At 38.1% G+C, this 23,007-nt stretch overlaps 1 protein-coding gene across 4 annotated transcripts in view; it reads left to right on the forward strand.

Annotated features, from left to right (window-relative positions):
- Positions 1-23,007, forward strand: part of ZPBP (zona pellucida binding protein) — a 165,828-nt gene that overhangs the window by 26,243 nt on the left and 116,578 nt on the right. For 3 of the 4 annotated variants that reach the window (XR_008372894.1, XM_053553735.1, XM_053553736.1), the window contains exon 3: positions 4,132-4,257. The exons of the other annotated variant lie outside the window; for it this stretch is intronic. Coding sequence is in view for 2 of the 3 variants with exons in the window: in XM_053553735.1 (XP_053409710.1) it covers positions 4,132-4,257 (126 nt within the window). In the remaining variant the exon portion in view is untranslated. The remainder of the gene's footprint in view (positions 1-4,131; positions 4,258-23,007) is intronic. 4 annotated transcript variants of the gene reach the window in all.

Here is a 23,007-nt window from a genome sequence, read left to right on the forward strand (position 1 = left end):
GGTGTCATGTTTTTCAAAAGTCCAGTGTATGTTTTTAATCCTTTCACCACTGTGGAAGCTGGGTTGTGTTCAAAATTTCTGGATGAGTTTACTTTGGTGGTAGACCATTGTGCTAATCATTGTGGAAGATGGATCTGAGAATATCCTGGAGAACTGGTTTAGTTATGGCAAATTTCTGCAACGTGTGTATGTTAGTAAAGTATTGGATTTTTCCATCACAAATGAAACTCAGCTTAGCTGGATACAGGATCCTGGGCTGAAAGTTATTTTGTTTTAGGAGATTAAAGGTTGATGACCATCCACTTGTGCCTTGAAAGGTTTCAGCTGAGATATCTGCAGTCATTCTAATATTTCTTCTTTGTAGGTAATGCTTTTCTTACATCTGGCTGCTTGCAGCATTTTACCCTTCTCTTAATTTTGGCAAAGTTAATCACAATGTATCTAGGAGATGCTTTATTTGGATTAACTCTTGCTGGGGTTCTGAAACTGTCTACTATCTGAATTTCTGTATGTTTTACAATGATTAGAAAATTCTCCTCCATAATCTCTTGGAGTAGAGCATCTGTACCTTTAGGACCATCCTCTTCTCTTTCAGGAATTTCTGTAAGATGAAATGTTTGTTCTTTTGGAGTAATCCCACAACTCTGTCAGGGAATGATCAGATTTTGCTCCACATTTGTCTGCCTCTTTAAGCATTTGAGAATGTTCAAAAGCTTTGTCTTCAGTTTCAGAGATCCTTTTTTCTGCCTGGTCAACTCTATTACTAAGGGATTCTACTGCATTTTGGAGCTTCTCAAATAACTTTTTTATTTCCTTGAGCTTTGCTATCTCTTTTCTCATTATGTCCATATCTTTGGTGACTTTGTCTTTGAATTCATTAATTTCTTGAGACAACATTAGAACTACTCCTTGGATTTCAATTTCTAACTTTTCTTCCATTCTATTCATTTTATTTGCCATCCATATTCTGAATTCAATTTCTGACATTTCAGCCATTTGTCTATGCATGGCATCTTCAGTTGTATCTCCTTTGTCATTCCTTGGGGGGTAGATCCACTCTGGTTATTCATGTTGCCAGGATTTTTCCATTGATTCCGCCCCATGTTGATTTTACACTATTTGGTTATTAAAAATGGTAGGGTGAGATTGAATTGGGTGTCCCAGGTAGTAGAATTAATCAGCCCCTTACCAAAGTGCTAGACTTTGTAATTGTGTCTTGTCCCCTACAACCTTGCAAAGACCCCTTTCAGAGTTTTTGCCAGAGACTCTGCAGACCAACTTGGTGAGATAGCGCAAGCTGGCTCTGTTTTGAAGTCAGCCAACCTCTACCCTATCCTAAGATGTCACCGTATTAGGTTTAAATCTCTGCTGGGGAGAGATACAGACAGCTGCTGTACCCCACCCCCACCATTCAGTTCTTTTCCACTCCATAACTTCAAAGGTCAACCTGAGAATGTCCCTGGGTGGACAGCCCCAGACATGAGTTCCAATCTAATTGTCTTGGGCAGTAAAAACCCTGCTCACCAGAGGGAGATCCAAGAGTCTCCAAGCATGGATAGAAATCCTTAGTCAGTTCTGTTCCACAACCCTGAGAGTATGGTGCCTGGTCCCCTCTAGTAGGCTACCAATTGTCTGTCAAAGTCCCTACTGGGTGTCAATGTCCCTGTCCCCCAGTCATAATCAAAGCTGGGAGCCTGGGACCCCACCCGCTGGGTTTAGAGTGCACCAGGCATCTACGCCTCCGCTTGTCAGCTCAGTTGGAGCCAGGGACCACTCCCCCACCTGCCAGGCTATGTCCACACCCAGTAAGCCTCTGCTCTTCCATCTCTGTTGGAGCTGGATATCCTTGCCCCCATCTGCTGGACACAGTCCACACTGGTGTCCACGTCTCTGCCCACTGGGTCAGTTTGGAGCCAGAGCTCTTTGCCACACCTACAGATCTCAGTACACACCAGTGACCACTCTCCCACTTGTGGGCACCATCAGAGCCGGAGATTCTATAGCTCCTCCTGCCAGACATGGCCCAAACCCGGGGTTAACTCCACCACTCGTCAGCCAAAATCATAACCAGGGACTATTCCTCCTCCTGCTGCATGTCCATGTCTTCCCGTGCCCTTCTTCTTCCCCACTAGTCACAGATTCTGTCCTGATGTTTGGTGGTCCACACTATGCCCAGATCGCTCAGGCAAAGACCAAACACTCTGGGATATGCAGGGGGCAGAACATCAGAACAACATGCAAGTGGGGAAAGATGGACTGGAAGTTCAGAATTGCGGGGAAAATATTTGTTCAATTTTATGCCGAGCCGGCTGGTGTCTAGGTTCACAAGCTGGACCTCCCTGGAGAAGGAGATGGGGTATCTAGCAGCTCTCCCCAGTGAGGTAAAATGAGAGGTCATTTTCCCCCTGCTCTCTTGCAGAGGGCCCATAGCAAGCCTCCCGCTTGGGGGAGGGGTCTCCCGTCCTCTGGACAATAGGCTTTGTACCTGTAATTTGTTTTCTTGAATGCTCTTCCTTGGTGTCATGGCTTGCCAAAATTCTTTCTGGGCTCATTTCCCCACCTTTGGTTTCATCGAGTCTAATTCTGTCCAGTTTTTCACCCTCTGGTCAGGAGCCTCTGCTGAGCATTGCTACTAGTCAGCCATCTTCCCAGAATTTCTTACTTCAAGCATTTTATTGAAATATTCAGTAAGAAAAAAACCCAAAGGATCTTCTCAATCAACACAGAGAAAATATTTCTTAAAATTCAATACCAATTTAAGATAAAAAAAACAAATAACCAAGAAGATAGGGGGTATTAATCTGTGAAGGGTAGATCAGTCAGTAAAGAGTACAGTCAGTAAACATAATGCTTTGTGGTAAAATTTTAGAGCAACTTTTTAAAGTTAAGGAGAATTTTGATTCTTAAGAGCAAGTTATATTTCACTGGATCATAAAACATCCATTTTTTGAAGGGTTGTTAGAATGTTTTCTAAGTTTACTTGAATAAACTCAAAATGATTCAGTCATTACTGGGTTCCTTTTGTATCTCCTAAAGAACACTATATTTGGCGTAATTATCGAGATTATTTAAATTTTAAAGCAAAATGGGGCAAAATGCTTAATGCTTAAAATCAATCAAAGCATATATTTTTTAATGTCTTAATTACATTATCATTTTTATTCGCTACATCATACATATTTTGTGTATGATTGTTGTATAATATGTTCCTCTAATATGAACAATTTATTTATAAGTTCTGTTCATGTTTGGTGTCTTTACAAAATAGGTAAGGTATGGTATAGAATTAGCTTAATGCTTTATAATTGAAATAATATTCTAAGAATGAAATAGGTCTGAATACATTATGGTCAGGTTGATGGTACATGCACAAATACATTCATACATGCTCATGTGAACACATATATACACGGATCATTACGACAGTTATGTGATACACAAAAATCAAGAAATGTAAAATTCACATGGATGGAAACAAATGAAGCCCTCCTAGCAACACTAATAAGCTGAGCAAGTTGAAACTTGCAGGTGTAAATCAGAAAGGACGCTGTCAACTGTGTTTCTTGGCGGAGAAATAATGGACCATAACACAGTCTGCCTCAAAACTTTCCGAGTGACCCATGTACACACAAGGAACATACATCACATATTTTTTAATGTTAGTTACAGAGAATGCAATGAAATTTAGTTCTTAGTTCTTATCAGCAAGTAATAAGAGCAATTAATTATCTGGATAGGTGTCATGATTGGTGACTCACATCTGTATCCTTGCACTCTGGGAGGCTGAGGTAGGAGGATTGAGCTCAGGATTTCAAGACTAACCTGAGAAAGAGTGAGAGTGTTTCTGCTAAAAGCAGAAAAATTAGCTAGGTGTTGTGGTAGGTGCTTGTAGTCCCAGCTACTTTGGAGGATAAAGCAGGAGGACCACTTGAGTTTGAGGTTGCAGTGAGCTATGATGATGCTATGGCACTTTACCTAGAGTGACAGAGTAAACTCTGTCTCAAAAACAACACCCAAACAGATATAAAGAAATCCTATGAAAGTACCTAATTCAAACTACAAACATATAAATCATTATAGAGAAAGAAGTAACATAAACATTATTGAAACATTTTAATGTTGTATTTTCAGTAAAAGTATATGTCATGCTCCATCAAAGGAGCCCACATGTGTTATGTGTAACTCAACGACTGCGAAATGCTGAACTGATAGATCCGTCATTCCAATGGCATGGACCAAGAGGAAAAATTATTTCAGGTAGGATTTTGTTTCAATATTGCAATTAAATAGATATATCAGAAGTGTACTCAGAACAAATGACAAGTTTGTATCTCATACATTCATTCACTTCTTTAATTTTGTTCTTATGTTTTCCCTTTGCTCTAATAATGTAGATGGTGTTACCCTTCTTTGTATGTCTTAATTTGATATAAAGACGTACCAGAAGATTGAACTGTTTGCAGATTTCTCTAAATACCTATGTTCCAAAAGAATTTAATGTTTTTTTCTACATAGAATTTACTGTTTTTATGATTGATTTAATCAACAATTTTTCTCTATTCAATTTCTTATTTTGTTGTTTTTAAATGCATATTTTACTTTTATTCTAAATGTTTAGTTTGATACAAGCTGATTTACTTTACCACTGTAGTTTAAGAAACATAAATCAGCTTATCTCTTTTTGTTTCTAGCCTTACTAAAAATATAGATTAATGAGTTTTCATCCTAAAGATTTGTTCAATGAGGTACCTGATCATTTTTTCATACCCTCATATAAAGTTTTTCTTAATTGCTGTATTTGCCACATTTTCTTTCTTTTTTTAAAATCTTATAGTATTTGACATAGTGCTTTTGGATAAAACCAACAGGTTTATTTTGTTATCTTTAATCAAGGAAAGATGTATATTTATACAAAGACTTTCTAAAGAAACATAGGAAATATTTATTTTGTAATATATTTCAATTCAAATTTCAATGGATGCCATTGTGCTAGATTTTGTAGGAGATAAAAAAATCACCCATAACCTCTGTCTCACTACAAAAATGTAGTGGGAATGATGGTGCCTATGTGATCATGGAATCAGCATGACTTAGTAACAGAAATCCTTAAGGTTCTGTAGCTACCATATCTTGCCACGTATAATGAATACTTTTTTGCCAAATTTTTGAGGGAAAAATAAAGATGCACATTATACATGAGTAGTACAGTTTGGGAGTAGGAGAGCCCAGTGGACCGGTGGGGCTGCTTTACCCTCCCACCTGGGCCTGCTGAGCATGTGGGGTTCCAGTCTGGGAGGATCTGAGATCTGGTGGGTTCAGGCCAGAGTGGCCAATACCAAGTGCTATAATCAAGGGAGGGCAGTGGTAGCAGCACTGGCAGCAGCACTGGCAAAGTGGGCTGTGCGGAGGGGACCAGGAACCCTGCACAGGCCCAAGGGTGGCCTGTGGGCAAAGCAGCCTCAATCTCCCACCCCACTGGCCATGTGCATAGCCATCTTGGCCATGGCCCCTGATGTGGCAGGGAGGAAAGGGCTCCCAGAAGAGGGGAGGAACAGGCTTTGCAAAGTGGATGGTGGTGGGAGGGTGGTGCGACCTACACATTTAAAAGGAGTGTTTAGCCCTCCCCAGATCTGTCTGTCCTGGTGGAGAATGGGCCCCTTTTTTGAGGGTGTGTTTTCCTGAAAGTTTGGGCCAAAATCATGGTTGTGCATTATACACAGGAGCACACTTGACGCAGCAAAATACTATAGGTAATATAAATTGGTGAAGTAGTCTAGCTGAAAAAGCACCCACTACTAGAAATATTATCAAGTTTTGTTTTTATTGCTCTCTGATAGTAGCATATAATGTAATACAAACGTGTACATTTGATACTGAAATTTTGTAAGCTGAAACATAGAAACATTTAAAAGTATTGAATTTTTCTATTCTCATTTGCTGCTCTTTTGATTTGGAAATTGATATTTAAAATCTTTTCTTCTTTAAGATGACATACCAGGTCTTGCAGTTGATAATGCAAAGTATAGTATATAATTCACCTTAGTCTTTAAGGAGGAGCAATATTTTATTTTACTCACTTTCACAATGGAAAAGTAGCTAGAGTTGTAGGTATTTCTGGGTAAGGGTAAGATTGTATTAATGCACTGGTTTTGACTTTTATCAAAACTATTCCCAGGGAATTTTGCTGTTCTGACTTTGTGATTTTATTTTATTTTTCAATGCTGTAGCATATCATAGTTCACTGCCTACCATTTTAAAAATTATTAATCACTCTGTCATTTCTTATGGAATGTCCTTATTTTCTTAAAGGTTTAAAAACATAGAAGCTTTTTTTTTTTTTTTGCCTCTAGCTTAAACTACCCTGCACTTTAGTATTTTATGAGTAGTCCAAAGATAGTTTCTCAGAAATTGTGCCCAGGACTTATGGGCACAATTATGGGCACAGTTATGTAATTACTTGCACATATTTTCATGGAAAAAATTATTCAGATTGTTTAGATATATTGTGAGGCCTAGGGGAGAAATCTTAAAATTGGTATCTCCTTTTCTGTGTTTTTTATTCAGTAATTTTAATTTTCAAAGGTAATACATTTATTACAAGTTCTGTACTTCCCACGCTAACTCTAATATTATTCTGATGAATTAACTTGTTATTTACAAATGTATATAAGATAAATGCAGGTTATAAAGCACAGTAAGACAAATATCCTTAGTATACAGGTTAAGATAGGCTAATACCAAGACTATTAGACCTCCCAATAAGCTATTCTAAAATCTTATTCATTTCTTCCTCCCCCCCAAATAAAAACGCTACCCTGAACTTTTACCATATTTATTCCTTTTCTTTTCTTTATGCACTTAGCACCTCCCCACAAACAATTGTTTATGTATTCTCTAAGTGTATATTTTAGTTTTATTTTGAACTTTTTTACAGTTTTTTCCTCCTCCCACCTTTGTTGAGGTATGACTGACAAATAAAATGTGTATATTTAAGGTATACAATATTATATTTTGATACAGATATACAGTATGAAATGATTAGCACATCAAGCTATTAACATATCCGTTGCCTCACATAGTATCCATTTTTTTTTGTTGTTGTGATGAGAAGCTTTTAGATCCATTCTCTTAGCAGATTTCAAGTATATGGTACATTACTGTTACCTACATTCATCATGCTATGCTTTAGGTCTCCAGAATTTATATATCTTAGAATTGAAAGTTTGTACCCTTGTATTCCTTGTACCAATAACTCCCCAGTTCCCTTAATCCCACAGAGCCTGGTAACCATCATTCTGTTCTCTATTTGTATTAGTTTTATTTTTCTAGATTGTACATGCAAATGAGATTATGCATATGTTTTTCTATCTTTCAGTGCCTGGCTTATTTCATTTAGCATAATTATTTTTATACAAATAGTAATAAAAACATATAGTATTTATCATGTGCAGATACTGTTCTAAACAGAACACATACTAACCATTTAATCTTCACAACAACTCTTTGCAGTAAATACACCATTTCATTCATTTCATATCTGAGAAAACAAAGACATCAAGACATCAAGAGAATAAAGTACTTTCCTAAGGTCATATGTCTTTGAAATCTGACTTGAGAGTGCATAGATACAATTTTGAGTTAGGCACACATTATTTTGTGAGTTTGTGTAGTTTGTATCTTTCAAGGATTTTGTCCAACTTGTTGGATTTTTTAGCTTCTCAAGTTTGTGTGTGTAAAGTAGTTTGTAATACTTTTTAATGATATGCCCTCATTCACTCTTGATGTTGGCTGTGTTTTCTCTTTTCATTCTCTCTGGCTATGTGTTCAACAATTTTATCACTCTTTTCTAAGAACCAGCTTTTGGGTTAATTGATTTTTCTTTCTATTATTTTTCTGTCATAAAAGTACTCATTTCTGCTTTATCTTTATTATTTCCTTTCTTTTGATTGCTTTGGGTTTAATTTGCTTGGATTTTTCTTTTGCTGATTATAGAACTTTGGGTTGACAGTATTTTTCCTTTCAACATTCTAAAGATAGAATGCTGCGTTTTTTTTTGGTTGTTGTTTTTCTTTGTTTTGTTTTGTTTGCTTGAATCTTAGACAATTTCCAATGAGAAGTCTGCTGAAATTCTTACCTTTTTCTCTTTATGGGTACATCTGCCAATTTTTCTAACTTTAAGATTTTCTCTTTTGCTTTTCTTTTTTTTTTTTTTTTTGCAATTTAGGGCTGGGGCAGGGTTTGAACCTACCACCTATGGCCTGTGGGGCTAGTGCCTCACTCCTTTGAGCCACAGGCACTGCCCTGCTTATCCTTTTTTAGGAATTTGAATATTATGTATGTCTCTTTTGTTGAGTTTTTGTATTCATTCTGCTTAGTATTCTCCAAGCTTCTTGGATCTGGAGTTTGGTGCCTGTCATTTTTTTTTTAATTCTCAGTTATTATGACTGCAAATATTTCTTTGGCCTTATTTTCTCTCTCCTCTTATTTTGAGATTCCCGACACAATTATGTAACACTGTTTGATAGCATTCCACAGCTCTTGAATTCCTTCCACTTTTCTCCTTTTTCCCTCCCTTATATGCTCTCTCTCTTCTCTCCTCCTTTCTCTTCCTTACTCTGCATTTTACCTTCTTCTTTGTTTCAGGTTAGACAGTATCTTTTGATCTATTTTAAAGTGTATTTATTCTTTTCTTGGTTATGTCAAGCCTGTTTATGAGCACACCGAAGGAATACTATATGTTATTGTCATTTTTTTCTTTTTCTTGTTTTGTCTTTAATTCTAGTATTTTCGTTTGCTTATTTCTAGTATAGTTTCAATTTTGCTGCTAAAACCGCCTATCTGATCTTGCATATTATCTGTTTTCCATTAAATCCTTTGTCATATTAGTTATTTTAAATGTGACAAAGGATTCTGTCTGATATTTCTTATATCTCTGTTTTATAGGAATCTGGTCTTGAGCATTTCTTGGTATCTAAGGATCGTACTATTTTTTGCCTTTTTGTATACCTTCTAATTTTTGTTGAAGTCAGACATCTTGAAGAAGACAATAGATACTGAGGTAAATATTTTAATGTTTTGAGATGAACGTTTTTCTTTTCCTTACACCTTTTGAGTGTTATGGGTTTGTGTTTGTCTGGCTTTGAGGTTGGTATTTGCTGTGGTTGCCTTCAGTGCGATCAATACTTTCAAATACCCTTAAAAGTGCTTCAAAAGTTATTTTTTTCCAGTGTGTATGTCTTTCCTTGGCTGTGTTTTCTTTTTCTCTGCTGTAGGAAGTCTCTTACAGCTCTACAAGCTTTATTACACTGTTAATTTACTAAACTATTACTAGTTGTGAACTGTTTGCAGAGAGGAACATTCTATGATGTTCTAATTAATTTTTATTCTTTGGCAAGCGGAGTGTTTGTAGGTCTTGGGGTGTGGTCTTTATAATTGCTTCCAGCCCCTTTCCAGCTTTAGGTTTGGCCTAGCAGTTCTTCCTGGCCCTGTCCCAAAGATAAAGCAACTTTTTTTTTTCTGTTTCCTTCCTGAGCTACAACAAGTTTCGACAGTGCCCTAGGTGACAGTTTTTGTTTTTTCTCTCCCTGTAGGTTAAAGCTTTGTTCCTTAGAGGAGATGTAAAGGAAATAGGCATTGGGAAGAGTTTTGGGAGGGCTGCTGAGTCCTTCCTGTAGTCAGCATCCTGTGAGAGATTCTATCAGGATTCCTCTGATCTTTCTTGTGAGTCCCTATAGATGTTTGTATGTGAAAACCTGTGAGAGACTACAACTCCTTGTCTGTGGTTCTCAAAGGCTTCACATACTCACACTGGTCTACACTTGGCTTTTTAGCTATTCATTAAAGCCTTTTAGCTGCATCATCTTCCTTGCTTACATGTCAGCTGAAGCAAATGTTTAGGTTCTGATCTGCGCTGCCCTGTCTACGCTCAGAGTTCAGGTTACTAGTTGCTCTTCCACCTCAATTCCTTGATGGCATGAAGAAAAATCATTAATTAGTAGTTTTTCTAGGCTTTTCTTTGTATTAATAGTGATATTTATGTTATTATATCCACTTTCACATCTGTGATGAAGCCAAATAAGGTTTTAAAAGTATTAACTGTTTTATTATTTTAAAAATCATATTTTTATAATGAAATTGTTCTTAAATTTTGTCATTTAATTTTAGAATTCTTATGACATGGGCTTCTAAAGATCTAGTCCAACTCTGTGACTTTTTAGATAATCAAGCTAAGATCTAGAGAGGGAAGAAACACCAACTTTACCCAGTGTATGCTTTTGTTTCATTTATTGAAAATCAGATGGTGATATGAGGCTGGCTTCTCTGTGTTCTCTATTCTGTTCTATAGATAAATGTCTCTACTTTTATGCCACTAGTATGCTGTTTTTACTACTATATCCTTGTAGTATAACTTTAAGTCTGGTAATGATATGCCTCCAGATTTGTTTTTATTTTTTAGAATTGCAGTAGTGATTCAGCATTTCTTCTGGTTCTATATAAAATAATGAATAATTTTTTCAAGTCTTTGAAATATGACATTGGTGCTTTAATGTGGTTACATTAAACCTGTAGATCACTTTAGGTAGTATAGACATTTTAACAATGTTGCTTCTTCCCAGCCAGGAGCATGGTATGTTCATTTGCTTATGTTTTCTGTAATTTATTTTCTCAGGGTTTCATAGTTCTCTTTGTAGAGATCCTTCACATGCTTTGTTAGGTATATTCCAAGGTATTTCATTTTCTTTTAAGCTACTCTAAGTGGTGTTATGTCTTTGATTTGAATCTCAGTTTGACTGTTATTAGAGTATATGAAAGCTACTGATTTCTACTGATTTATGGACAGTGATTTTATACCCCAAGATGTTTCAGTATTTCTTTTTTTTTTTTTATTGTTGGGGATTCATTGAGGGTACAATAAGCCAGGTTACACTGATTGCAATTGTTAGGTAAAGTCCCTCTTGCAATCATGTCTTGTCCCCATAAAGTGTGACACACACCAAGGCCCCACCCCCCTCCCTCCTTCCCTCTTTCTGTCCCCCCGCCATAACCATAATTATCATTAATTGTCCTCATAACAAAATTGAGTACATAGGATTCATGCTTCTCCATTCTTGTGATGCTTTACTAAGAATAATGTCTTCCACATTCATCCAGGTTAATACGAAGGATGTAAAGTCTCCATTTTTTTTAATGGCTGAATAGTATTCCATGGTATACATATACCACAGCTTGTTAATCCATTCCTGGGTTGGTGGGCATTTAGGCTGTTTCCACATTTTGGCGATTGTCAATTGAGCTGCAATAAACAGTCTAGTACAAGTGTCCTTATGATAAAAGGATTTTTTTCCTTCTGGGTAAATGCCCAGTAATGGGATTGCAGGATCAAATGGGAGGTCTAGCTTGAGTGCTTTGAGGTTTCTCCATACTTCCTTCCAGAAAGGTTGTACTAGTTTGCAGTCCCACCAGCAGTGTAAAAGTGTTCCCTTCTCTCCACATCCACGCCAGCATCTGCAGTTTTGAGATTTTGTGATGTGGGCCATTCTCACTGGGGTTGGATGATATCTCAGGATTCTTTTGATTTGCATTTCTCTAATATATAGAGATGATGAACATTTTTTCATGTGTTTGTTAGCCATTCGTCTGTCATCTTTAGAGAAAGTTCTAGTCATGTCTCTTGCCCATTGATATATGGGATTGTTGGTTTTTTCATGTGGATTAATTTGAGTTCTCTATAGATCCTAGATATCAAGTTTTTGTCTGATTGAAAATATGCAAATATCCTTTCCCATTGTGTAGGTTGTCTCTTTGCTTTGGTTATTGCCTCCTTAGCTGTACAGAAGCTTTTCAGTTTAATGAAGTCCCGTTTGTTTATTTTTGTTGTTGTTGCAATTGCCATGGCAGTCTTCTTCATGAAGTCTTACCCCAGGCCACTATCTTCCAGTGTTTTTCCTATGCTTTCTTTGAGCTCCTGAACAGACCAATTTTGAGGATTTTTATTGTTTCATGCCTTAAATTTAAGCCCTTTATCCATCTTGAATCAATTTTTGTGAGTGGGGAAAGGTGTGGGTCCAGTTTCAGTCTTTTACATGTAGACATCCAGTTCTCCCAACACCATTTATTGAATAGGGAGTCTTTCCCCCAAGGTATGTTCTTGTTTGGTTTATCAAAGATTAGGTGGTTATAAAATGTTAGTTTCATTTCTTGGTTTTCAATTCGATTCCAAGTGTCTATGTCTCTGTTTTTGTGCCAGTACCATGCTGTCTTGAGCACTATGGCTTTGTAGTCCAGAATAAAATCTGGTATGCTGATGCCCCCAGCTTTATTTTTGTTACAGAGAACTGCCTTAGCTATACGGGGTTTTTTCCGGTTCCATACAAAACGCAGAATCATTTTTTCCAAATCTTGAAAGTACGATGTTGGTATTTTGATAGGAATGGCATTGAATAGGTAGATTGCTTTGGGAAGTATAGACATTTTAACAATGTTGATTCTTCCAATCCATGAGCATGGTATGTTCTTCCATTTGTTAATATCCTCTGCTATTTCCTTTCTGAGCATTTCATAGTTTTCTTTATAGAGGTCCTTCACCTCCTTCGTTAGGTATATTCCTAGGTATTTCATTTTCTTTGAAACTATGGTGAAGGGAGTTGTGTCCTTAATTAGTTTCTTATCTTGACTGTTATTGGTGTACACAAAGGCTACTGACTTGTGGACATTGATTTTATATCCTGAAACATTACTGTATTTTTTGATGACTTCTAGGATTCTTGTGGTTGAGTCTTTGGGGTTCTCTAAGTATAAGATCATGTCGTCAGCAAAGAGGGAGAGTTTGACCTCCTCTGCTCCCATTTGGATTCCCTTTATTTCCTTGTCTTGCCTAATTGTATTGGCTAGAACTTCCAGCACTATGTTGAATAGTAAAGGTGACAGAGGACAACCTTGTCTGGTTCCAGTTCTAAGAGGAAAAGCTTTGAGTTTTACTCCATTCAGTAAAATATTGGCTGTGGGTTTGTCATAGATAGCTTCAATCAGTTTTAGAAATGTGCCACCTATGCCTATATTCTTCAGTGTTCTAATTAGAAAAGGATGCTGGATTTTATCAAATGCTTTTTCTGCATCTATTGAGAGGATCATGTGATCTTTATTTTTGCCTCTGTTAATATGGTGGATAATGTTTATGGACTTGCGTATGTTAAACCAGCCTTGTATCCCTGGGATGAAGCCTACTTGATCATGATGAATGACTTTTTTGATGATAAGCTGTAATCTATTGGCTAGGATTTTGTTGAGAATTTTTGCATCTATATTTCATGAGTGAGATTGGTCTGAAATTCTCCTTTTTGTTTGGGTCTTTTCCTGGTTTTGGTATCAGGGTGATGTTTGCTTCATAGAATGTGTTGGGGAAGATTCCTTCTTCCTCAATTTTTTTTTTTTTTTTTTATTGTTGGGGATTCATTGAGGGTACAATAAGCCATGTTACACTGATTGCAGTTGTTAGGTAAAGTCCCTCTTGCCATCATGTCTTGCCCCCATAAAGTGTGATACACACCAAGGCCCCACCCCCCTCCCTCCTTCTCTCTTTCTGCTTCCCACCCATAACCATAATTGTCATTAATTGTCCGCATATCTTCTTCCTCAATTTTTTGGAATTATTTCTGCATTACAGGAATAAGCTCTTCCTTGAAGGTTTGATAGAATTCTTGAGTGAAGCCATCTGGACCAGGGCATTTTTGGAGTTTTTTATTGTTCCTTTGATCTCAGTGCTTGAAATTGGTCTGTTCAGGAGCTCTGTTTCTTCCTGGCTAAGTCTAGGGAGAGGGTGTGATTCCAAATATTGCTCCATTTCTTTCACATTGTCAAATTTCTGGGCATAGAGTTTCTGGTAGTATTCAGAGATGATCTCTTGTATCTCTGTTGGATCAGTTGTTATTTCCCCTTTGTCATTTCTGATTGAGGTTACTAGAGATTTTACTTTTCTATTCCTCGTTAGTCTGGCCAATGGTTTATCTATTTTATTTATTTTTTCAAAAAACCAACTCCTTGTTTCATTAATTTTCTGAATGATTCTTTTGTTTTCAATTTCATTGATCTCTGATTTGATTTTGGATATTTCTTTTCTTCTACTGAGTTTAGGCTTAGATTGTTCTTCTTTTTCCAATTCCATAAGATATCTTGTGAGATTGTTGATGCACTCTCTTTCTGTTTTTCGAATGTAGGCATCTAAAGCGATGAATTTTCCTCTCAAAACTGCTTTTGCAGTATCCCACAGGTTTTGGTAGCTTGTGTCTTCATTGTTGTTATGTTCAAGGAAGTTAATGATTTCCTGTTTTATTTCTTCCTGCACCCACCTGTTATTCAACAGAAGATTGTTTAATTTCCATGCCTTTGAGTGGGGTCGAGCATTTTTGTTAGAGTTGAGTTCCACCTTTAGTGCCTTATGGTCTGAGAAAATACAAGGTACAATTTCAATTCTTTTGATTCTGTTGATATTTGTTTTGTGTCCCAGGATATGATCAATTTTGGAGAATGTTCCATGGGGTGATGAGAAGAATGTATATTCTTTATCTTTGGGATGGAGTGTTCTATATGCGTCTATCAGGCACAGTTGTTCTAGCGTCTCATTTAAATCTCTTATATCCTTGTTTAATTTCTGTTTAGAGGATCTGTCCAGCTCTGTAAGAGGAGTGTTAAGGTCCCCTGTTATTATGGTATTATCAGATATCATATTGCTCAGACTGAGTAAGGTCTGTTTCAAGAATCTAGGAGCATTTAAATTGGGTGCATAGATATTTAGAATTGAAATGTCTTTTTGTTGTATTTTTCCCTTGACCAAGATAAAGTGACCATTTTTGTCTTTTTTGACTTTAGTTGCTTTAAATCCACATGTATCTGAAAATAAGATTGCAGCTCCTCTTTTCTTCTGAATTCCATTTGCCTGAAAAATTGTCTTCCAACCCTTGACTAGGAGCTTTAATTTGTCTTTTGAAGCCAGGTGTGTTTCTTGCAGACAGCAAATGGATGGCTTGTGTTTTTTAATCCAGTCAACCAATCTATGTCTCTTCAGTGGAGAATTCAAGCCATTAACATTTATTGAGATAATTGATAAGTGTGGTAATATTCTATTCGTCTTATTTTGTGAGAGTCCATTGCTTAGTTTTATCTTTTGCATCAGTGTGGAGGTTAGGTCTGTCCTTTAATTTCTGAGTTCTTACTTTACTGCTGATCCATTGTGGTGGTCAGTGTGCAGAGCAGGTTGAAGTATTTCCTGTAGAGCTGGTCTTGTTGGGGTGAATTTCCTCAATGTTTGTATATCCGTAAATGATTTGATTTCTCCGTCAATTTTGAAGCTTAGCTTACCGGGGTACAGAATTCTGGGCTGGAAATTGTTCTGTTTAAGTAGATTAAAGGTAGATGACCATTGTCTTCTTGCTTGGAAAGTTTCATTAGAGAAGTCTGCAGTCACTCTGATGGATTTGCCCCTGTAGGTCAACTGGCGCTTACTCCTGGCAGTTTGCAGAATCTTTTCTTTTGTCTTGACTTTGGACAGGTTCATCACAATGTGTCTTGGAGAAGCTCGGTTAGAGTTGAGGCGACCTGGGGTCCGATATCCCTCTGAAAGCAGTATGTCAGAATGTTTGGTGATATTTGGGAAATTTTCTTTTATAATATTCTCTAGTATGGCATCCATTCCTCTGGGGCATTCTTCTTCCCCTTCTGGAATTCCTATAACTCGTATGTTGGAACGCTTCATGAAGTCCCATAATTCTGACAGTGAACGTTCTGCTTTCTGTCTCTTCTTTTGTGCCTCTTTTACTGTCTGAGTTATCTCAAGATCTTTGTCTTCTGCCTCTGAAATTCTTTCTTCTGCATGGTCTAACCTGTTGCTGATACTTTCCATTGCATCTTTAAGTTCCCTAATTGACTGTTTCAGTTCCTTCAGCTCTGCTATATCCTTTTTATATTCTTCATATCGTTCATCTCTTATTTGATTCTGTTTTTGAATTTCCTTTTGGGTATTTTCCACTTTATTAGCAGTTTCCTTCATTGTTTCCATCATTTCTTTCATTGTTTTCAACATGTGTATTCTAAATTCCCTTTCTGTGATTCCTAACATTTCTTTTTAGGTGGAATCCTCTGCAGTAGCTACCTCATGGTCCCTTGGCGGAGTTGTTCTGGACTGGTTCTTCATGTTGCCTGGAGTTTTCTGCTTATTCTTCCTCATGAGTGATTTCTTTTATCTGTTTCCTTGCCCTAATTTTCCTTTCACTTCCTCTTGCTCTTTAAGTTCTCGTGCCTGTGGACTAAGGGTGGACCAGAAGGGTGAGAAGGTTGAAGAGCAAAAAAGGGATGAAAGAAAGGAGGACCGAGTGATAAGAAAAAAAAGAAAAATGGAGAAAGGAGAGGGGGTGGGTAAAAGGAATATTGACAAAAAGAATAGAGGCACAGAAAGAGGGAGATAGAGCAATATAGGTGTATAGTAGGGTACTTTGATACAACCTTAAAAAAAAACAAAACACCTTCTGGGGGTGCCCAGTTGGGTGGTTCCCTTGAGGTCAGCAGCTCTTTGCTAACCTGATCAGACACAGTACCCCACCTCCACCAAGTAGAGAGGAAAGACAAAAATGCTATAAATCAAACCAAAACAAGCAAACAGAAAACTTTTCGGGATAAAATTGGGTGGAAAACCAAATCATAGCGGTAGAAACACTAAGAAAAATGAAGTTCTAATTATTGAAATAGGCAGCAATGGGAAATCATAATTAAACTAGAAACATTGAGAAAGAAAAAGGATCTGTATGGAAAAGGTTGAACTTAAAAAAAAAACAAAACTACAATCAACAACATCAAAATAAACAAAAAAAAAAAAAACAACCAAACCAAAAAAAAAAAAAAAAAAGACACAACCAAAAACAAAGCAGTATGTATATGTTATTGAATATTGTCTGGGCAACACGTGGTCTTCTGGGGTATGAGATGTTAATCACAGTTCTGATACGACTGGAGGCTGCTAGTTTCTCAAACCCCAGCTGATAGACACCCTAAATCTCTCTTCAGCCCACTTAAAAGGCACTTTGAACTTGTTCACTTGCTGAGCAGAAGCTTTCCCAGGGAAGTGCTTGTCGCTGGAGTCACTGCTGAAGTGGGTATCCACTTACCCTGTGTGCCAATACTGGTCTCCCTCTGCCCCCAAGGGTTAGGGCTGCAAGGCGGCTCAGACCCCGCCCTTAGGCTACTTGGTCGCTGGGTTACCAGCTCCCACCCAATTCTACCTCTGCGACCCTGAGGGCGGAGCTTGCCAGGGCAGATCGCTCACAATGTCTGCCTGTGACCCAGAGCCAAACACTATTAGCTCCGTCTGGCTCAGCGGCTCATACTGGGGCCCTAGACAAAGGCCAAAGTTCTCCGCACTCCCGCTCAGGCCTTCCCCAAGGCAGTTCAACTCAGTGCCAAGTCCAAAGACACCAAAACAGTTCACAGGTAAGTCCTTTCTGGTTTGCAGTCTCGCTGCTACTGAACTTACAGTTGCGGGTGGGTTTAGACGGATTGAACACACGTGACCACTTGCCAGTTTTCCACTGTTTTAGTCCTCCTCTTGGGGTCCAGAAGTCTGTCGCTGACTCCCTGTATCCTCTCAGGGGTGATGATAGGCTGATCCCACCAGCCAGAGATGCCTGGAGTCCTATCTCCCCAGACTCACGGTGCCCAGATGCAAGGAAGCTGTTACTAGGCTGCCATTTTGCTCCGCCCTCGTTTCAGTATTTCTTAATCACTTTTAGGAGTCTTGTGGTTGAGTTCTTTGTATTTTCTAAGTATAAGATCATAGCATCTGCAGAGGGAAAGTTTGACCTCCCTTTTAACATGTAAAAGACTGAAACTAGACCTATACCTATTACCACTTAGAAAAATTAACTCATACTGGATAAAAGATATAAATATAAGGCAAAAAACTATAAAAACTCTATAAGAAAATATGAGAAAACTCTTGTTAATATCAGCCTGTGGAAAGATTTTTATGAAGACCCCACTGGCAATTGCAGCAGCAACAACAATAAGTAAATCGACTGAACAAGCAAAAAAGTTTCTGCATAGCTAAGAACATAATCACCAAAGAAATAGCCTACAGAATGGGAGAAGGTATTCATAGGCTATGAATCTGACAAAGGGCTAATAACCAGAATTTACAAAGAATTCGAGCAAATCAATACAAGTAAAGAGCAAACACACTTATTAATCATTGGACATAAGACATGAACAGAACCTTCTCCCAACAAAATGGAGAAATGGCTAACAAACACATGATAAAATTCTTATCACCCTTAATCATCAGAGAAATGAAAATCAAAACCACCCTGAGATATCACCTAACCTCTGTGAGGATAGCCCACATCATAAAGCCTCAAAGCTGCAGATGCTGATGTGGTGTAGAGAGAAAGGAACACTTATACACTGTTGTTACAATTGTAAACTAATACAGCCTTTTGGAAAGAAGTATGAAGACTCCTCAAAGAACTAAAAGTAGACCTCCCATTTGATCCTGCGATCCCATTACTGGGTATCTACTCAAAAGAAAAAAAATTATCATAAGGACAAATGTATATAGCAGCTCAATTCACAATTGCAAAGATATGGCAACAATCCAAGTGGCCATCAACCCATGAATGGATTAGTAAACTATAGTATATGTATACCATGGAATACTATTCAGCCATAAATAATATGGAAACTTTAAAAATTTTGATTTTACCTGGATGGAGATGAAGAAAATTTTCCTTAATAAAGTGCCTCATGAATGTAAAATCAAGCATCCAAAGTGCTCAATACTAATTTGAAACTAGTAGATGAACAACTATAGGCCCACACAAGAGAAACCCACAAATAAATTCAAGAATGGGGTAGTAGGAAGGGGTTTTGGTAAGCTTCTACCCATCCAGTACAATGTAGGGATACAGGGCACATCTCCCAAGTCAAGGACTGAGCTACCTCTTGGACTTTACCTTGCAAATGTAAACAATGTAGCCTAATCATACATACTCTTATGTTAATTCATTTTTAGAAAATGTGATGTTTTTACAAAAAGAAATACCAACTTTAATTAAACAATTAGTTACTGGATATCTGCTGTTATATTAGTTATAACAGGTATAGCTCTTGGCATTGTGAAATATCCATTATGCCTTACTTCAAGATCTATTAAGTGATGATTGTTAAGAGATATTATGGCATGTGTTCTTACGTTGGGAAGAATACATATCTCTGGATTCTTTTTTAAATTGTGACACTTTTTATTTTTTCTTGATAAGAAAGTAGCCAGGAGACTTTTTATGATAGATTGTATGCTACTTGATTTTTTGGCTATCATATCTAACATTATAGTAGGCATTGAAATACATATTTTGATATCCATATTAATTAACATACTTCTGGTATCAGAAACCATAATTTCCAGTTATTTCAAAGGAATATATAGCTTCATGATGACATGACATTCTAAAATTTCTTTAAAATTTGTGGGCACCCTTTATTATTGTTCCTATGAGGTGTTTATTTCTCCTGAAATGTATAGAGAACACATGCAAACTATTAATCTGGTTTAGAAAAGAGTCAGCATGTTAGGATAAATTTGTAAACTTGTAATTAATGATATTCTTGAAGAAATAGGCATTACAATAGAAATGTATTCTAAATTTATATCACATTTTTCAGCTTCATCTATAATATATAAATGGGAGTTCTCAAGGAATAATGTTCTATTTAAGTTCCTTGAGGGAAGGGAAGGAGGTAAGATGGCTGACTGGAGCCAGCTTTTGACAGAGGCTTCCATCCAGTGGGAAAGACATTGGACAGAATGAACTCAATGAAGTTGAAGGTTGGGAGCTGAGCTAAGAAAGAAGATAGAGGAGTTCACATTATCACTGTTGAGGCAAGCTATGACTCCAAGGAAACAAATTCCAGATACAAAACCCATTGCCAAGAGGATGAGGGACCCCTCCCCCAAGAGAGTGGCTCTCTGTGTGCTCTCTACAGGCGAGCAGTGAACAATAGACCTCTTACTTTACCCCACATGAGAGAGCTGCTAAACACTCCTCTCTGGAGGAGTCCCACCTGTGAGCCTAGTCATTCTTCTGCCTGGCATAAAACTGAACAAGTATTTTCTCTGCAATTCTGAACTCCCAGTCTACCCTTCTCCCCCACACCTAGTAGTCTGAAAGCCTGTCCCTTGCAGAGCCCAGAGTGGCAATTCCTTGAGAGGTCTGGGCATTGTGTGGGCTGCTGGACAACTGCACAGAAACAGTGTCTTGAGTGGAAGTGGGAGGACAAGGGGAAAGAGGGACAAGCAAGAGAGAGAGAAGAGTTTCACAACAATAGTACGCAGAGGGCAGTGGGGCTTAAGCCCTGAGTCAAACTTTGAAGGAGCATTTCCCTGACCTGTTGACCACTGGAGGGAGATGGGCTTCAGCCCTTTGGGGTTGCCAGTGGCAGAGGGTAGCTGGGGCAGAGGCACAGACTGTGTGGGAGAGAAAAACATGCTGTGACAGTGCCCACTGATGAGTGGAGGTGCTCACACCCTGGGAAGGTGCTGGTAGAGCACTGCCCAGATTCTGTTGAGCACTGGAAAGAGTCGGGCTTCAGCCCCTTGGGATTGCTGGTGGCAATGTGCAGTGGGGGAGGACTCACTGACTCCCCTTTGACTCTGGCAAGTGCATATCCCTGGCGTCCTTGCTCACTGGAGGGAGCTAGGCCCCAGTGCTGCGGTGTTAATGGTGGTAGTGCATGGCTGTGGTGCAAGGCAGAGATGGAGGTGCTGACACTCCTACACTGACTGACTGGCAGGGTGGGCCTTCCTGACTCATTGAGCACCAGAGTGAGCCAGACTCCAGCCTCTCAGGTTTTTGGGATGGAGCTACCTGTGGAAAAACGTTTACAAATTTATTCTAACATCCTGCCTGCTTTTGGGTTACAGGAGACTTTTTGAACTTTCCCAGTTGAGCAGTGATTCTGCTGCCTGGGACAATCAGATTGGAACTCTTGACCTGGGCTGTGCACTCAGGGACCCTCCAGGGTTGATCTGTGGTTGTATTGTAGTGCGAGTGACTTCTTCTCCTCCTCCAGTTGTTGCTGGTGGAGGGTTGGCTGATTATAAGACAGAGCCAGCTGGTTCTGTCACACTAAATAGGTTCACAGAGTCTCTGGCTGCAGGTCTGAAAGGGACCTTTGTAAAGCTGTAGGGGAAAAGCAATAATCACCAGTCCCAGCTCTTTGGTAAAGGAGTTTTACTAGCCAAACTGTGGAAAGTAATCATGGGTGGAACCAGTGAAAGAACACTAATAATAATCAGAGTAGATCAACTCCCCCAAGGAATGACAAAGGTACATCAGAAGATGTCATTCATAAGCAAATAGCTGAAATGTCAGAACTATAATTCAGACTATGAATGGCAAATAAAATGAATAGAATGGAGGAAATGATGGAAATAGAAATCCAAAGAGTTGTTCAAAGTTGTCTCAAGAAATTAATGAATTCAAAGACAAAATCACCAAGGATATGGACATAATGAGAAAAGAGATAGCAGAGCTCAAGGAAATGAAAAAGGTTTTAAGGAATCTCTCAATAACAGAGTTGAACAGGCTGAAGAAAGGATCTCTGAAATTGAAGACAAGGCTTTTGAATGATCCCAAGCATTCAAAGAGGCAGTAAAATGGAAAGCAAAAACAGATCATTCCCTGAGAGAGTTGTGGGATCATTCCAAAAGGTCAAAAATTTGTCTTATAGGAATTCCTGAAGGAGAAAAGAATGGTCCTAAAGGCACAGATGTTCTACTCCAAGATATTATGGAGGAGAATTTCCCAAGCATTGAATGAGATACAGAAATTCAGATAGTAGACAGTTTCAGAAACCCAGCAAGACTCAATCCATATAAACATCTCCTAGACACGTTGTAATTAACTTTGTCAAAGGTAATATGAAGTAGAAAATTCCGCAAGCAGCCGTACCTAAGAAAAGTATTACGGGTGGTGCCTGTGGCTCAAAAGAATAGGGCACTGGCCCCATATGCTGGAAGTGGTGGGTTCAAACCCAGCCCCGGCCAAAAACTGCAGAAAAAAAGAAAAAAGAAAAAAGTATTACCAGCCAAGGGAGAAATATTAGAATGACTGCAGATCTCTCAGCCAAAACATTTCAAGGCAGAAAAAGAGGATCATCGACCTTAAATTTCCTAAAACAAAACAACTTTCAGCCCAGGATCCTGTATCCAGCTAAACTGAGTTTCATTTGTGATGGAGAAATCAAATACTGTACTGACATACACATGTCAAGGAAATTTGCCATAACTAAACCAGCTCTCCAAGATATTCTCAGACCCATCTTTCATAAAGACTACACAATGGTCTACCACCTAAGTAAACTCACCCAGAATTTATTGAACCAAGCCTAACTTCCACAATGTTGAAAGGATTAAAAATATCCACTGGAAATTTGAAAAACATGATACCCCCAAAACTACCATGACTATCAGTTCTCTCAATTAATGTGAATGTCTTAACCTGTACTCTTTAAAGGGGCACAGGTTGGCTCACTGGATACAAAATCTCAGGCCAGATATCTGTTGCATACGAGAGACTCATGTTACCTTAAGAGTTAAAAAACAGGGTGAAAGGATGGACAGCTAAAATACAGGCAAATGCAAATCACTTAAAAGCAGGGGTTGCAATTTTGTTTTCAAATACAAAGTTTTAAACTAACATAGATAAGGAAAGAGAAAGATGGACACTACATATTTGTCAAGGGGAACACTCAACTTGAAGAGATTTTGATAATTAACATTTATGTGCCCTACCAGAAGCTCTTCAATTTATAAAGCAAATCCTAACAGATATGGACAATTTGGTATCTTCCTGCACTATAATAGTTGGAGATTTTAACACCCCTATGTCAGCTCTGGATAGATTCTCCAAAAAGAAACAAAACAAAGAAATAATAGAATTAAACTTGACCCTAGAACAAATGGACTTT

This window comes from Nycticebus coucang, chromosome 11 (assembly GCF_027406575.1).
Source record: "Nycticebus coucang isolate mNycCou1 chromosome 11, mNycCou1.pri, whole genome shotgun sequence".
Lineage (NCBI taxonomy): Eukaryota > Metazoa > Chordata > Mammalia > Primates > Lorisidae > Nycticebus > Nycticebus coucang.